Source organism: Equus caballus, chromosome 16, assembly GCF_041296265.1.
Source record: "Equus caballus isolate H_3958 breed thoroughbred chromosome 16, TB-T2T, whole genome shotgun sequence".
NCBI classification, from domain to species: domain Eukaryota; kingdom Metazoa; phylum Chordata; class Mammalia; order Perissodactyla; family Equidae; genus Equus; species Equus caballus.
The window spans coordinates 7,359,361-7,375,200 of NC_091699.1; the positions used below are offsets into that span (position 1 = coordinate 7,359,361).

Below are 15,840 nucleotides of genomic sequence, written 5' to 3' on the forward strand. Positions count from 1 at the left end.
CCACCTTCAGAACATACTGGAACCATATGCGAGACACACGGGAACTACCTGCCAGACACCACGGAACCAGGCGCCCAGTACGCTGAAGCCACCTGCTGAACACGCCCAAACACTGTGCTGGACATGCCAGATCCATATGATGGATACACCAGAAACAGGTCCAGCACAGGCCAGAACCAGGTTCCAGAAACAGCTGAAACAGCGGCTGGATACACCTGAACCACCTGTTAGACCAGCCTGAACCACTAGATGGAGAATCCTGAACCACATGCCAGGCACACTGTAACCAGGTGCCCGACACACCAGACCCACCTTCTGGACACGTCTGAACCACCTACAAGTCTTGTGAGAACCACCTGCCGGATACACCAGATACAGGTGTCGCACACACCGAAACCAGGTGATGGACATGACTGACCACCTGCAAGACATGCCAGAACCAGACATGCCAGATGGGGAAGAGGTGATTTTGGGGGAGAGGAGCTTTGTAGATTTCTCACTTGGGCACTTACCTGTTTTGTTCTCCATCCAGGTTTTTTCTGGGAGCAAGTTCTTGAGAAACCTATAATGAAAAGTATGAGCTATCTACATAGGGAGAACTCAGACTTCGTTCAGCAATTCCCTGGGCGTCTGGAGACTCGATAGAATACTTTTTTCTTTTTCCATTGCCAACACCCATGCCCATTCAGGCCTATGTGAGTTTTTACAATGCTCCTCCAACTGGTCTCCAAGCCTCCAGCGTGCCTCATTTCTCTTCATCGTAGAGGACAATATCAGATCAATGTTTCTGAGGCATGGCTCCACCAGTGCCCTCTCGGATGCGGAAAGCTTCCTCTCACTGCCTACCTGATAGACTCCAACTCTCTGCCTTAGCACTCAAGGGCCCCTCCGCCTTTCATGTATCCCACAGTCCTGCCAAACCGAACAGTACCCACTATCCAAAAACACACATTGCATTCTTCTCTTTCACCTCTGCCTGATCAGATGATGGACTTGAAACAAAGCCATCATTTGCTAGTTAAGTGACTTTTGCACAGGTCATTTCACCTCCCTGACCCTCAGTTTCTGCATATATAAGTGATGAATAGTAAGATTCACCTCATATTGTTCTTATAAAGAATTAAAATTGACTTAGAGAGCATATGCAAAAACAGCTGGCTCCCTGCCTGACATGCTGCAGTCACCAATAATTATTCGGATCTAAATATTGGCTCATGCCATGCCCTGCTTCTTTTCCTATTAAAACCTTATCCTTCAAAAATCGGTGTGTACCCTTTCTTGAAAACCAGCCCAAGGTGTAAACTGAAGTTCATTTTCCTAAGCTGCTCAGTAACATTTATAACGCAAAGTCTAATGCGTTAGACCTTTTTTTTTTTTTAAGCAAAAGAAGCTAACTCTGGCTAACTTCAGTTTTCTTATTAAAGAAATTGACTAGAAGGATTTACGGTAACTCACATAACTGAAGGGAATTTTTGAAAAAATCAACAAACAAAAAGCAAAAATAAGCTTTGGAAGACACAATAGAGCACAGTGTATAGTTATTATTACTGCCGTTCACCAAATATTGTCGGCTCTTCTCTGGCACACAGAAGGGATGTATCTTCTTGGCCCCTTAAAGTCAAATGTGACTTTGTGAGCCTTTGGCAAATGAAACTTGAGCAAAAATGAGGCTGTCTCTTCCAGACAAACCTTTGGCAAACAGTAGGAGTGTGTTTTTCCTGCCTGGCAGTTGTGCAAGAAGTTGGATCGAGCATCTTTTAGCTGCCATCTACTCAATCCTCCAGACTGAGCAAGGATAATACAGAGCCAGCCCCTGATGACATGGAGCATGTTCGAGAAATAAACCTTGGTTATTTTTAGCTGAGACTTAGGAGTTTGTTGTGAATACAGCACAACATGGACTATCTGACTGATGAAAACATATGTAGGGGAGGAAGACATTTCCTCTTCCCAAGTGTGGGTTCGTCTGGCTGGAGAACGAATTAAATTCACATGAGACAGAAAAGCAAGAGAAAATTAAACAAAGCTTTATGAGGAACCGTGGCCCGGTGCCTTTCTTCCTGAAGGAAGAAAGGGCACCAAAGAAGTGGGGTGCACATAGTGGTTATATACCGCCAAATGGGGTGTTTCACATGTGATTGAAATGTCCCTCCCACAATAGTCACAAGATTGCCCTGTCGGCACTTGATGGACACAGCAGGTAGTGGGTCTGCTATCTCAGTGGGCATGGCAGGACTCAAGTCGATTGTCTGGAGCTGGGCGGTCACAGGTGAGCTCAGCAATCAGTTCCTAGCCTAAGGAAAGATGCTTAATCCTTAAGAAATGCCAACGTTGGGAGGGGGAGGAAAGTCAGTTACAGGAGGTTACCAGACTAGCACAATAAAATGCAGATTTAAGTCCTTGCGCCTTTGGTATTAAGAGTTTTTAGAGAGAAGGTCATCTCCTTTCTTCTTCCTGGTACAGAGAGGGAGGCAACTTTTACAGATAGAGATTTACCTTACAAATGTAAATGTGCCCTAACAAAGGGCAAGTTCCATTCCTCCTTCCCTGTCCCAGTTTATCAAAAGCAATCAGCCTCAAATAATCCTGATGCCAAAGAGACATATCTTGGGGAGGCCATTTCCAGGTCCCCACACATACATATTACCAATTTCCTGTGCTGTTGACCAAAATGACTTCAGTGAGCCAATATTAGAATTCCTTTTCACAAAGGTGGATAAGTGACAGATTAGAAGTCTACACTGTCCCAGGAGTGTAGACAGATACCATGCTTATATATAGCAAAAATATTTCCTCATTTTGTCCTTTACCTGTCAATAAAAAAGTATATCTATAGAAATCTGGAGGTAAAGCTCCAGACAAAACCAACATGGTGACAAGGAGGAACATTACATACTTGTAAAAGGAGCGACAGATGAGAAAATAATAATAATGGCTGGGAACTTATAGAACCTTGCATTGAAAGGGATCTCATATGGAACTCAGGAAATATTTATAGCTGAAAGCACTACATGACAAAATCTGGTGGATGGAATTAAACAATACTTAGAAGAAAGATACCTTCAACATACGTATCTAAAAAGAAAAATTAGAAACCAATGAGCTGCTTGTTCAAGAAGCTAGACAAAGAGCAAGACAGTAAAGTCAGGAAGAAAGGAAATGAGAAAGAGAAATGCCAAACCTTTGTTTCTATTTATTTGCTCTTTATTTATTGCTATGGACTGAATTCTCTCTCCCCACCATTCATATATGGAAGCCCTGACCCCCCCTTGTGACCATGTCCAGACACAAGGTCTTTAGGAAGTAATTATGGTGAAAATGAAGTCATAACGGTGGAACCTAAATCAGATAGGACTGTGGCCTCATCAGAAGTGGAAGAGATCTCTCTTTCTGTTTCTTCACACGCATACACACACCCCACCATCTGAGGACTCAGTGAGAAGGGGACCTTATGCAAGCTGAGGAGAGAGCCCTCGCCAGAACCTGACCATGCTGGCATCCTGCTCTCAGGCTTCCAGCCCCCAGAATGGTGAGAAAATAAATTTCTGTTGTTTAAGTCACCCACGCTATGGCATTTTGTTATGGGAACCCAAGCTAAGACGCTTATCTTTCACAGTTTGTTCCTAGGTTCTGGTACCAATTCCAATGTGTGTGGGGTTGGGGGTCAGGGGAGTCCCCCACAGCAACAAGCAATTCTTGGGACACCAGCTGGGTGTCCTACAATTCAACTCGATTCTGACACTATGTACCCAGAGACAGCATCACATCCCACAGGTTAAGGGTTCAGCCCCACAAGACTGCCCCCACTGCGGGTGCCAAGAGCAAGTCTAGGCTGTCACCTATGCTTCTGAGCAACTGGCTGTCAGTAAGAGGTTCTCAAGACTCTCTACTCCGGTTCGACGAATTTGCTAGGGCGGCTCACAGAACTCAGAGAAACCTCTTACTTACTAGATTACCTGCTTATTAGAAAAGGATATGACTCGGGAATAGCTCGATGGAACAGACGCACAGGGCAAGGCATGGGGAAAGGGCACTGAGCTTCCACGCCCTCTCCAGGTAACCACTCTCCCAAAACCTGCACATGGTCACCAACCTGGATGCTCTTGGAAATCTGTCCTTTTGGGTTTTTATGCATAAGCCGTTTATTTATTCTCTTACCCTCGGCTGCTGTTTTTCCTTCCCCATTTATAGCCCAAAGCCAATCAAAGAAGGACATGTGCAGTGTGATGCTGTTCCTGTACATTTTTTAAGTGCATAACAATGTAAGAATTTGTTAACGGAGACATACACATTTATGTCTTGACTATGCATAAAAATGTAATCTTTTGTTAATGGAGCCATGCACATGGATATTCTTGGAATCATAAAGAATGTAATTAATTTTAGGATATTGATACCTATGATGAGGGAGGGAGGAGAACGGGATGGAAATGTGAATTTTAGGTGTGACAGCAACATTTTGCTTCTTAAAAACAGAGATATCGTTGTGGGCTGAATCATGTCCCTGAAAATTCATATGCTGAAGTCCTAACTCCAGGACCTCAAAATAGGGCTGTATTTGGAGAGAGGGCCTCTAAAGAGGTAATTAAGGTAAAGTGAGGTCACATGGGTAGGCTCCAATCCAATGTGACTGATACTCACGTAAGAAGAGAAGATTAGAACTCAGACACACACAGAGGGAAGACCGTGTGAGGACACAGGGAGAAGCGGACGGGGAGAGAGGCCTCAGAAGAGACTATACTGGCCAATGCCTTGATCTTGAACTTCAGCCTCCAGAACCGTGAGAAAATAAATTTCTATTGTTTAAGCCACCCTACGTGTGGTATTTTGTCATGGCAGCCCCAGCAAATGAATGCAACATCGGAAGCAAATAGGGCAGAATTGAACGTCTGTTCTTTCTGGGTATTAGGGCCGGAGATAGAGGTCATACTATGTACTCTTCTGCATATTTGAAATATTTCCATAATAGTTAAGAAAATAACAAGCAGATCCCGAAAAAGAATAACCAGAGAGTAGAAATTTATGTGTGATTACCTTACAGGCCAAGGTGGGTTTCGTGTTGGGCAGGTGGTTCTCTTCCACAGGGTGTGTCAGTCACCCATGAATTCCCGTCTCTTGGCTCTGCCATTCCTGATGCCTGTATCATTGTCTGCAACCAATCTGCACAAGGAGAAAGAAGGAACACGGAGAAGACACACCTGCTTTCAAAAGTTCCAACCTGGAAATGGCACACACCACTTCCACTCCCATTGCATTGGCTGAAACATAGTCACACGCCACACCTCACTGCAAGTTGCTGGGTGACTGCCTTCCTGGGCACCCAGGACAAGGATGTGGACAAACAGCCAGTAGTCCCAGCCACAATGTCATCAGGTTGACCCTGGTATTCATGCTGCTGCTCAGTCTACAGCGTGTCTGCCAGGTCTATGGTTAGGGTTTAGATATTTTACAAAGGCGCGGGGTTGGGGGTCATGGTTTGGGACTTCAAAGAGGAGGAAGCCAATTCACAAGGAGACAGAAAACCAAATGTTTGCTGGGCCATCTCTAAACAAATGAGAGAGAACTTGTGTAAAATGGGCCCGGCTAGGTACCTTCTTCTCTACCACATCTAGAGTTCCCTACGTTGACAGCTCCTTCCTGGAACAGGCCTTCTGTCTTAAATTCTTTTAGGCAGTTAGGGGCGAGGCCAAAGTTTCTTTTATATATAAATTTTATGTGTATATATGTAATTTATAGAACTAAATAAATGAATTTAAATATAGATACAATGGATTATATATTCTATTATATATCACTATTAATATATATTATATATATATAGATAATCTCCTTGGTTCTCCAGAGAACCCTGACAAATACAGGAGGAGTTAATATTCTTTTATCGATGGCATTTACATTTAATCACTTGAAATTCTTAGTTATGACATTGTTATGGCTTGCAAGGAAGTGTCCTTTTCAGTGTTTCATTTAGAGGCCTCAAGATACCAATTTTAAAAAGTTTCCCATTTTATTTGTTTGGTTTGATAGGCTTTTTCCAATTGAGTGCACAGATAAACCAATTTAGGAATTTCAAAGGAGCCCCATTTAGGCCAGTGAAGCTTTAAGTCACCCTGAGTAATCTGAGCCCAGTGGGACAAAAATCTACATGTAGAAGGTCTGTATTCTTTAAAGACAAAACCAGCAGGAGTCCCAGAGTGGGGCTGTTCTTTGGTGGTCCTCTTAGAAAATGGATTTCTCATTTGTATGAACTTACCAAAGGATCAAAGGCCCAAAAAAGGAGTGAAAGAAACAGAAGTTTCTAACAAAGCTGACCATGGAAGGATGGCCAGAACCTCTATCAAAGGACGCCTACATAAAGAGTCTGGACCTCTACCAAAAATGGGAGGTCCAGGCCCAGGAGGACTTACCACCAGGAACCAGAGCCACCAGGAGGAGACGACAGAGCACAAAAGATTCTTTGCAGGCACCTTGCTTGTGTCTGTGAAGTGGCACCAGAATTGAAGGTCAGTAGCTAGGGATCCCACTTCTGTCACCATGTAAAGTCAGCAAATAAGAGGCATAAACTGCAAAAGAACCAAAAAGTTTATTTGGGGTCTCAAGAATTGCAATTCAGGAGATGTAGATTCGAGTAGAAGCTCAAATGTGCTCCTAGGAAGACAAAGGAGGCAGGGGTAGATAAAAGGAAAGGACACAGGCTTACAAAGGTCTACAGTGAACAGTTAATGACTGGTTCTGGCATGGGGTGAGCTGACTTGCTAGAACATAGTTGGTCCCAGGCAGACTGCCCCTTCTTGGAATGAGGAAACACTTCAAGATGTGACCTCTGCTGTCAGGTAAAGCTCAAAAGTTCAGTTAACATCTGGTGGTGGATGTGGTGTACAAGCATAAGCCCCACTTCCTTAATGGCCTCCCAGCTCCATTTTAGAAGCCTTGAAAATGGTACTCCATTTTGTCATTGTCATCCACCACAGTCACGCACCACGTAACAATATTAACGATGTTTCGGTCACTAATGGACCACATATATGACAGTGGTCCCATACGGGTAGCACCACATAGCCTGGGTGTGTAGTAGGCTCTACCACTTAGGTTTGTGTAAGTACACTGTGTGATGTTCACACAACAGTGAAAGTGCCTAATGATGCATTTCTCAAAACATGTCCCTTTCATTAAGTGAGGTATGCCCGTACTGATTTTAGTCTTGTGAATGTTCAATAATGAATTATTCATTTCAATTATTTGAGTCAGCCCCACTGGCTGAAGACGGTAAAGGCTGACTGAAGCAAAAAACTAAAATTTGTTATTCAACATTCACAAAACCAAATGAGTAAAGAACTTTAAGTTCTATATCAGGGTTCATGTAAGGCAAAAACATTCTAAAGGAAAGATGGATTTGAGGACATATATGATTCTGAGTGTAAATGTCTGGCTACAAGCAAAAATTCCAGGGAGCATTTCAGACTTTCGAGGCAGTGGAATTGGTGAAACCAAAGTCAAGCTCTCCAAACAGTAAAGGGGGCCCAGGTAATATCTGGAGTACAGGCGGAACAGGCAGAAAATTCCATTAATGTAATTGTATGATATGATGAACGGACAGAGTTGGAAAATAGGATGGCAGGGTAGGGCAGAGGGACCTGGAGGGCCCAGGATGGATGGAGAGATCAGCTGGGCTGGTGGGGGGAAGGGGCCATGGGCACACCCTCTTCATGTCCCCTCCCCCACCCTCTGAAACCCTTTGTGACTCTTCAGTGCTCTGTGATGCAGGCCTGGGATTATAGGCAAGTGTGGACACTCTCAGAGCTCAGTTGCCTCAGGCAGCCTTGCGATTCAGAAAATGGAGTTCAGTCAATGGAATGTTCTCTCATTTCTGAATAGCCATATTGAGTTGTTTTTGAGCATCTGCTCAACATTCTTAGATAGTGACCACAACCTCACCATCGTGTGTGGGTTGTGGTTGCTTCTTCTGTTCCTGTGCTTCCTGGTGGGGATTCCATCTTTACCAACCTTCTGGAAAACCAAAATCTACCAAAAGGTAAGGATCCCTGGGCAAGCCACCAACAGGGATTTTTTATTGTTGTTTCCATTTCTAGTCCCACATTTTTAAATGAGTTGGTCCAGAGAGACTCCTAAGATGGCAAGTCTGAATAGAGGATAGAACATCATCCTTCTAAGGGACTAGGCCAGGCAGGACTAGGGGTTCAGCTGGGACTGTTTCCCATTTAAAACTCACAGACCATCTGGGTGTGGTGGAGGATTCCTGGATAAAATCCCATCACTGATTTCACGGCCCTGCATTAGGTTATTTAGAGAGTTTGGGATCTGTGTAGGAGAACACTGTTCCCAACACTGGATCATGAGTCACATTCCCATGTCGGGCGTCATTCGACCAAACCGTCCTTGGTATTGGGCAGATCAGGAGAGCAGGGCTGAGCCTCTGAGCAGACACTGGAGTGTGAGCTCTGTCCCAGGATACAGGGTCCCATCTGAGGAAGCACAGATGTGACTGTGGGCCTCAGAGTCTATGCCCTCCTTGAGCAGAGGACTTCTGACTGAGAACATCAAGTGTGGACTCTAGCCAAAAATCCTCCGAGTTTTTCAAAGAAGGAAAAATTGAAAGTATCTTATCACCTTTAGAAATTCAGAAAGGGAAAGAACACAAAGTGCTAGTAATAAAAATGGAGAGTGACATTAATCTTGGATGAATATCTGAGTTTCCTAGAGAGAGGAGCAAGCCAACTAAGTCCTCGCTCCTCATTCTTTTCTTTTTGTTCTCAGCGTCAGGGCAGAGCCAAGAGGAGAAGAAGAGGTGGAACATCAAGTGGTAAGGTTCCACCTATCCCACCTGAGCTCTCCAAGGGTGACCCTTCCTGTCCTCTCCATGAGGTCCCAGGTCCATGGTCTCTGAGGATGTCAGTCGTTAGATAGAGTCCCTCTCAGAAGATAGAGGCCTCAGAGGAAAGGCTCATGGGAAGGTAGTCAGAACCCGAGACATTTCTCAGATTCCTGCTCTGCCCAGCTCTGGGCATGAAGCAGTGATGGGCCTGGACAATGGGTGTTGCCCAGTGGGTGGCCGTGGGAGACGTCAAGAGTCAGAACTTCTGTCTCCTGACCTTGTGAAACTATGTTGACTTCCTGGATGATCAGACTCCATGAGGTAACCATTGACCTATGTTCCTCACATGGTGGTTTTGAACATCCCATGGGATAATGTATGTGACAGTACTTTATAAATGAAGCAACAAACACATGTGAACCTTATTATCATTGACCGTTTGACCACATCTACTGATTCTTGGGGCTTTCAGAGTTAACAGCCCGTTAATATCCCAAGGGTCTCCCATAAAGGGACTCCTGTGTAACACCTACACTTCTACCTTTATTACATGTAATTCACTCTTCTGGTTTCCCAGGTTGGAGAAATTACCAGAGGGAAACAGAGGAGAAAAGGAGGCTAATTTCTATTCTGAAAAGGTGACTAGTCTTTTCTTTCCTGATCGCTCTTTAACATGTTCTCTGCAATTCCAGGGATTCGGTACAGCCTGCAGTAGTCATGGGAGGGGTTTGCCATAGGAACGGGTATGTGAATGAAGGCCTTGGGGTGAGGGCTGCTGAGTGTATGGTGAAGTCATAGACGTGGGGCATTGTGAAGGGGCAGCAGGCTTCAGGTGGCCCCTCCCCTGACAGGCCAGCAGGTCCTCCTTTCCTTGTTCTGGTCCTGGCTACAGTTTTCTACTTCCTGTCTCCCGCAGGCCCCTAGGCCGGCCTCTCGATACCACCCGCTTTCGTCAACTATTATGCCCAGACCCCTCCTGTGAGGTGTGTAATAGCACAACTGCTGAGATCAATCGGCTCCTGGAGGACCTGGAAGATGATACCGCCTCTGTGTCCTCTATGGCTTCCACAGCTTCTGGGACTGAGTCATCATTCACTCTGTCCTCTGCCTTATCAGAAGTCCCTCCAGGAGACCTAACACCAGCCCCTCCACCTGACCCTTCCCCACCGCCCCCCTCCGTCCTCTCACCTTACCCAATGACACCCTTAGCTGACTTTCTTTCACCCTCACCACCGGGTCACTCTATGCCACCAGAGCCTTTTCCTCCCTTGGAGTCCAAATTCCCAGCAGACCGTTCCCCACCCCAACCCCTTGCCCTTCCCCCTCTCCCACCACATGACACCAAGGCAACGGGTCCTATTCTCCAACCAGAGGCCACTCTGTCTCTGAATACGATCTTCTCTCTTGACCGCACCCTTTCCCAAGATGTTAACCCCTTACCAAATTTGTCCCAGATAATCAATCCCACTGATTCACTGGCTTGTCATCACACACCACCAAGCCTGTCTGTCTCACCACCGACAGACCACCCTTTAACTGTGACTCAATCTAAATCGGTTTCCATCTTATTGAAGTCTGTTCCAGAGAACTCATCTCCAGATAGCCCTGGTGGGTTGTCCACTTATGTCCCAACAATCAGAGGAACTGACCATTCAAGCCTGTCAATTTCAGAATTATCCTGGTGGCAAGCTTGTGCCAAAGACTTGTTCTTAGCACCTTCCACCTTGGCACCATGTGATTTTAATCGACTGTTTCTTGCCCTCCATTCTTCAGAGTCCTCTCTGGAGAGACACCCTACAGCTAACCTTATAGAGCCTGGTAACCTCTCATTTCTCAGCCCTCGTGTCCTGGCACTCTTGGAGAGACAAGTCCAAAAGAGGAGGGATTTCCTGATGTGGAAGGAAAAGGAGAAGGAGAAGGGTTCTTTTCCAAAAAAACTTAGGCCAGGCCACCAACTAAATCCTTCGGGGAAAATGTTAGAGTCAAATGCTGATGAGTGTGACTTAGCATTCTCCCCTCCTTTTTGGAGCAGTGCAGGCAAACCAAAGGAGCTGCACATGCATGAGCAGCCGCCATATCCTAAAATCTTGGAGAACCATTTACAGGAAAAATGTATGCAGATCTTCTGGGGTCTCCCATCTCTGCATAGCGAGTCCTTGCCCTCTGCTATCCATGACTCAAGTGACTGCACCACAATCTTCCTTTTTAATACCATCCCAAATGCCTCCATGGGCCAAGAATCCCCAGTACCTCTCCATCGCCCACCTCCATCCTTGCCTGAGATCCAGCCCCAATGCTTGCCTCAAACCCTGCCCCAATCCCAGCCCCTACCTCTCACTCAGGTCAAATCCCAGGCCCACCTTAAATCCCCACTCCCAATCCTACCATCTGGTCCTCTACCCCAGATAAGGATCTGTGGAGTGTGTCACCATAGACCCCAGGATGAATCAGAGTCTCTCACCTCATCTGAAATTCAACAGCTGGAATGGAAAGTGTTGCAGAAGCAACAGGAAAGTTTGTGGGGTTCCCCCTCTGTAGTCCAAAGATCTCAGGAAGAATTTTGTTCTTCAGCTCCCAACTTTCCTTACCATCAGGCCTCCCAGGCCCATGCCTCCATCTCCATCCTTCCCGTAGAGTTTCCTCTCAGTGATGAGCTGAGGAAGAAACTGGAACATCACCTTCGAAAGAGGCTCATCCAACACCGGTGGGGCCTACCCCGCAGGATCTGTGAGTGTCTGTCACTGATGATGCCTCCAAGAGATTTCTCAGAGATAGCTAAGGCAGAGAGCAATCGTGGACTCTCATGGATCTCGGTGAGCAAAGATCTAAATGTTGGATTGAGCCAATCCAAAAGCTTCCATGAGAGGGGTTCAGAACTGCTTGAGGTAGAGAAGGAGATGGGGAAGGATCAGGGGCATAGCCCAGAGAACGGCCCAAAAGCTCATCTGTTGAGTGACCCAGAGAGCTCTTCAGATAAGGATCCGGCATATGACTCTGAGAAAGACCTAAATAGTCACGTGGCAAGTCTGTCAGGGAAAAATTCAAGGGCCTTGGAGGAAAGTCTAGATCAGAAACAACTTGAAAATGTCCTGAAAGCACATTTGAGCAAGAAGTTTGAGGAAATCAGTGAGGCTCGGCTCCCTGGGACGGTGCGCAGTTCATGGCATGCCAGCAAGCAGACATTGCTGCTTTCTGACAAATCCCGCACCCAAATAACACAGAGGAGTTTGCCACCTTCAGTGGGTGGGGACTCCTCCCTGAATACCTTCCAGGAGCTTTGCTTCATTGATTCCAGTGCACAACAGATGATGGAAACCCATATTAAAAGCTTTCGTATGAGAATGGAGTGGGGCCTTCCCTGCAGGGTCCTTGAATCCATACAGGCGTTTAAATCGGAAGATGCTGCATCCCAGTCCTTGACCTATTTCTACTGTCCCCCCTCAAATAACCCAACTTTGGAAGTGGACTCCAAATCCGAGGGCTTCGAGCCCCATAGAGGAAGCTCTAAATCTGTTCTTCAAGAAAAAGCGGAAACAACAAATTCAGCCCTGGTCCTGGATCGTCTTTGCCCTGCTACTTCACCTATGGGCAGGCAAGGACAAGGGGTGCCGAGACAATCACCCTCTGGTATCAACCAAGAGATTGCAGAGGTTGTTCAGAGGAGTAAGGGTGCCAGGCAGACTCATCTGCCTGTCACATGTGGCATCACAGGCAAAGCGAGTCAGAAATTTACTCAGCTAGGCAACAGATGCCCCCCAGAGCTGCCTGCAAGGCAAGCTGGTGCCAAACATGAGACAAAGGATGAGAGAGTGAGTCCCAGTGATAGAAGAGAAGGGCGACAGGACAAAAAGATGAAGTCGGAACCCTTTTCCGTGCACAGCACGGCCAGGGACATATTCAGGGCCAAGGAGCTCAACGCTCTGCAGTCAAAAACTGCTAATGTGTTGACAACCAGCAAGCCAGGAAGCTCCCAAAGGATACGTGAGAATCACAGTAAAATAGAAATTACTGGGACCATTGAAAGCCCTGCACCAAAAAGACAAGTTCCCCAAGACCCGAAGTCATCGGATCTTAAGGAACATCTGTTTAGGGAATTAAAGGCGAAACTAGAGATGAGGAATCAGAGCCAGGTCCAAGGCCAACACACTGACAGGTCCCCTGCCTCAGAGAGTTTGACTTACAAGGCCTCACTGACTCATGCCCACGGTGTCTCCAGTGGGGACATGGGAGCTTCCCAGGTGCTGCATGTCCATCTGGAGGACACTGGGATCAGCAGGAAGCAGCGGCAGGAGCCTTGGGTCCCCAAGAAAGACCGAAAGAGGTACGAGGATAAGAAATTCCCACCAGCTACAATGAGAGTGAGCCCTCCGGGCACTAACAAAGAAGAGCTTGGTGGAGGGGATGCAGGGTTGGGGACATCCCAACCTACAAGAAAGAGTTTCCCTACTCAGATCACAGCATCAGAGGAGACGCGTGGGAGCAAGTCTTCCCAGACCTCATCACAGAAGGCACAGCCTCCTCCTGAAAGTCTGTTCAGAAAAAAGATGAACCACATTTTTCAATGGCTTCGTCCTGGGACAAAAGGCAAAAACCAAGAACATCACCAGGAAAAGGGCAGCCCCATATCATCTGCACAGAGCAGAGGCCTGGTTAAAGGGAGAGCTGCCGTTACTGGGACCACCACGGCTCAGAAGACCAGGACGGTCCCTGGGAAGTTCCCAGTGGAGAAACTGGGGCAGCGGTGTGCAGCAGAGGTCACCCGCCCTCAAGAGCCCCTTCCTTCCCTGAGGAAGTTTGTGAAAACTGACCAGAAGGCAGAAGAGCAGGCCCAGGCAGAGCCCGTCCAGGGGCATCCTTCCAACTACAGGGCTCCCTCCTGTAAAGTGCCAAGCACCAAGTCCTGCCACCAAGAAGTTGTCTTTGCTGGCCAGAATTATCCTACATGTTCTAGACGGATCAGAGACCAGAACAGACACCCTCAGAAAGTCATGGCGTTTAAAGATCAGCTATTGGATCAGAAGCGTCCCTTATCTGTGCCCCGCAGGGAGCATGTGCCCCATCCAAGCTCCACCTGCAGGCGTCAAGCCGGCCCAGGGGCCTCCAGCTGTTCTCACCACTGCTAAAGGCACTATGTTTAGGGATCCGTCTCTATGTCAACAGAAAACGCTTTTCCAGCGTTTCGAGAGCGGAAAATTTCCCACCGCAAAATAATTCCTTCTTGTGGAGAATATTAATTCTCCCCAATAAATGAATCTCTAATAATAGTGATGTCTTTTCTGTGTCCTGTGTTGGGGGCATGGGTTTCAGGTAACTCAGGGCTTGTGCTTAGGGAAAAGGAGGAGTGAGTTCAGCTCTTACTGATTGCTTCCTCTGGCTTCTAAAAGGTCACCAGTGCTCTGGAGCTCTTGTTGACAAAGAGATATCACGTGCCCCCAAAAGCCCATTTCCTCCCTGATGAAGTTTGAGGAGGTGGGCTCTGCCTCCTGCCTCTTCGCTTAGCCTTAACGAAAGTGTAGAGCAGCCCACACCTTCCGCTCACTGAATGTTTTACATCCTTCAGAGAGTAGGGAAGACAGGTGTTCTCTATCCGAAGAGGGTCAAGAATAGGTATGCAATTCATAAAACAACAATGAAGAAAAAACAGTGGCTTCATCATGATTTAGAGGTCAGTGACCAGAGGACCCCACAGGTGGGTGAACCCTGAATGGGATTTGGGGGGTGGGGGAGGGTATTGCTGCAGTGGATCCTGGGCTGGTGGGGGAGGGGCTAGGAACAGCACAGACGCGCCTTAAGAATCTGTCATGCGAGTCATATTAATGTGTTAGGGAAGAATACTTTAAACTTTACATTGAGGTTTCCCTACTGGAAAGTCACCTGGGGGAAGTGGTTCCCCTCTGTAGGTATTTCTTCAGACTGCCAAATGATATTTTGTTGCAGAGCAAAAGCATCACTCAGCTGCCAGTAGTAACAATGTTGACCAGGTAGCCACCTACCTCCCAGGATAAAATAAAGCTGAGAGTGAGGAAAAGATGACTTGGAGTAAGCGAGGAGGGAAGAAAAAATGAAGAGGGGAAAGAAGGACCTTGCTGGTAGAACAAAGCTTTATGCCTCATCATCCATATGGTGACCCTGTCCTGTCCCCCCCGCCCCCTCCTCAATCTGATCCAGGCATCACCACCTTGAGGCTGATCCAGGCACTGCACAGCACACTGATGCCTTATTCCAAAAAGGCACTGGGCTGTTCTTTGAATACTAAACAATATCTGCAGGGAGGTCATCAGGCATGGCATCCCCCTCTTTGGGGAAGGTGATCTTGCTGCCTTCCTTCCATCTATGCTTAATAGGAATATACAAGATCTTGCCCTTAGTGTGTACAGTTCACCTATCGGGATGGAAGTGCCGCCTCTGATATTCACGGCCTTGGTGGAGCCATGGCTGGTCTCCCCCAGAACACCTGCAGCTCATGAACCAGAGGTGAGTCCCAGACTATGCACCAGGTTACAGATATATGGGGGTCTCACCATGGACTGCACACATACCCACCCTTACAATAGGGGTTTGGAGGAAAGGCAACTGCACTTAGACAGACTGGGACTCAAAAATTGGCTGAGTGTCAACTGGGGCAAAATTCAAAAAGCATTATGATGGTGAGTGTTAAATACATTAAGTTGTAGACGTCTAAGTAAAATAAAGATGGCTACAAGGGTGGAAAAATAAAATACCAATTTTGTTTTCTAAAAACAACATGATTTTAAAAATGGAAGGGAGGAGAAAAAGGGAAAAATAGAATAAAATGATCTATAAGTAATAAGAGGGGGTCAAGATATAGGTGACAAACGAAATAAGACTCTGAGTAAGGGAAAGGAATCTGAGGACATTAGAAAAGATACAAGTATAATGGTAACTATTGTAACAAAACCGAACACGCACACGCGCGCGCACACACACACACACACACTACACAAATGGGGTGAGTATCCCAGAGGGCACTGGAGGTAGTTTTCCCA

At 46.6% G+C, this 15,840-nt stretch overlaps 1 protein-coding gene and 1 long non-coding RNA gene across 3 annotated transcripts in view; one reads left to right on the top strand and one right to left on the bottom strand.

Annotated features, from left to right (window-relative positions):
* Positions 1-799: 799 nt before the first annotated feature.
* LOC138917989 (uncharacterized) overlaps positions 800-15,840 on the bottom strand; it is a 64,028-nt gene continuing 48,987 nt past the window's right edge. The window contains exons 11-13 of one of the 2 annotated variants that reach the window (XR_011426706.1): positions 6,408-6,563; positions 5,035-5,160; positions 800-2,294 (exon numbers count right to left, since the gene is read on the bottom strand). This is a non-coding gene — a long non-coding RNA (uncharacterized lncRNA). The remainder of the gene's footprint in view (positions 2,295-5,034; positions 5,161-6,407; positions 6,564-15,840) is intronic. The other variant, XR_011426707.1, reaches the window with a different exon arrangement.
* On the top strand, positions 7,610-14,097 carry LOC138917979 (spermatogenesis-associated protein 31D4-like). The gene is made up of 4 exons (XM_070237037.1): positions 7,610-8,032; positions 8,776-8,821; positions 9,411-9,471; positions 9,750-14,097. Exons 1-4 carry the CDS (start codon positions 7,835-7,837, stop codon positions 13,954-13,956), a joined length of 4,512 nt encoding a protein of 1,503 aa, XP_070093138.1. The 5' UTR covers positions 7,610-7,834; the 3' UTR covers positions 13,957-14,097.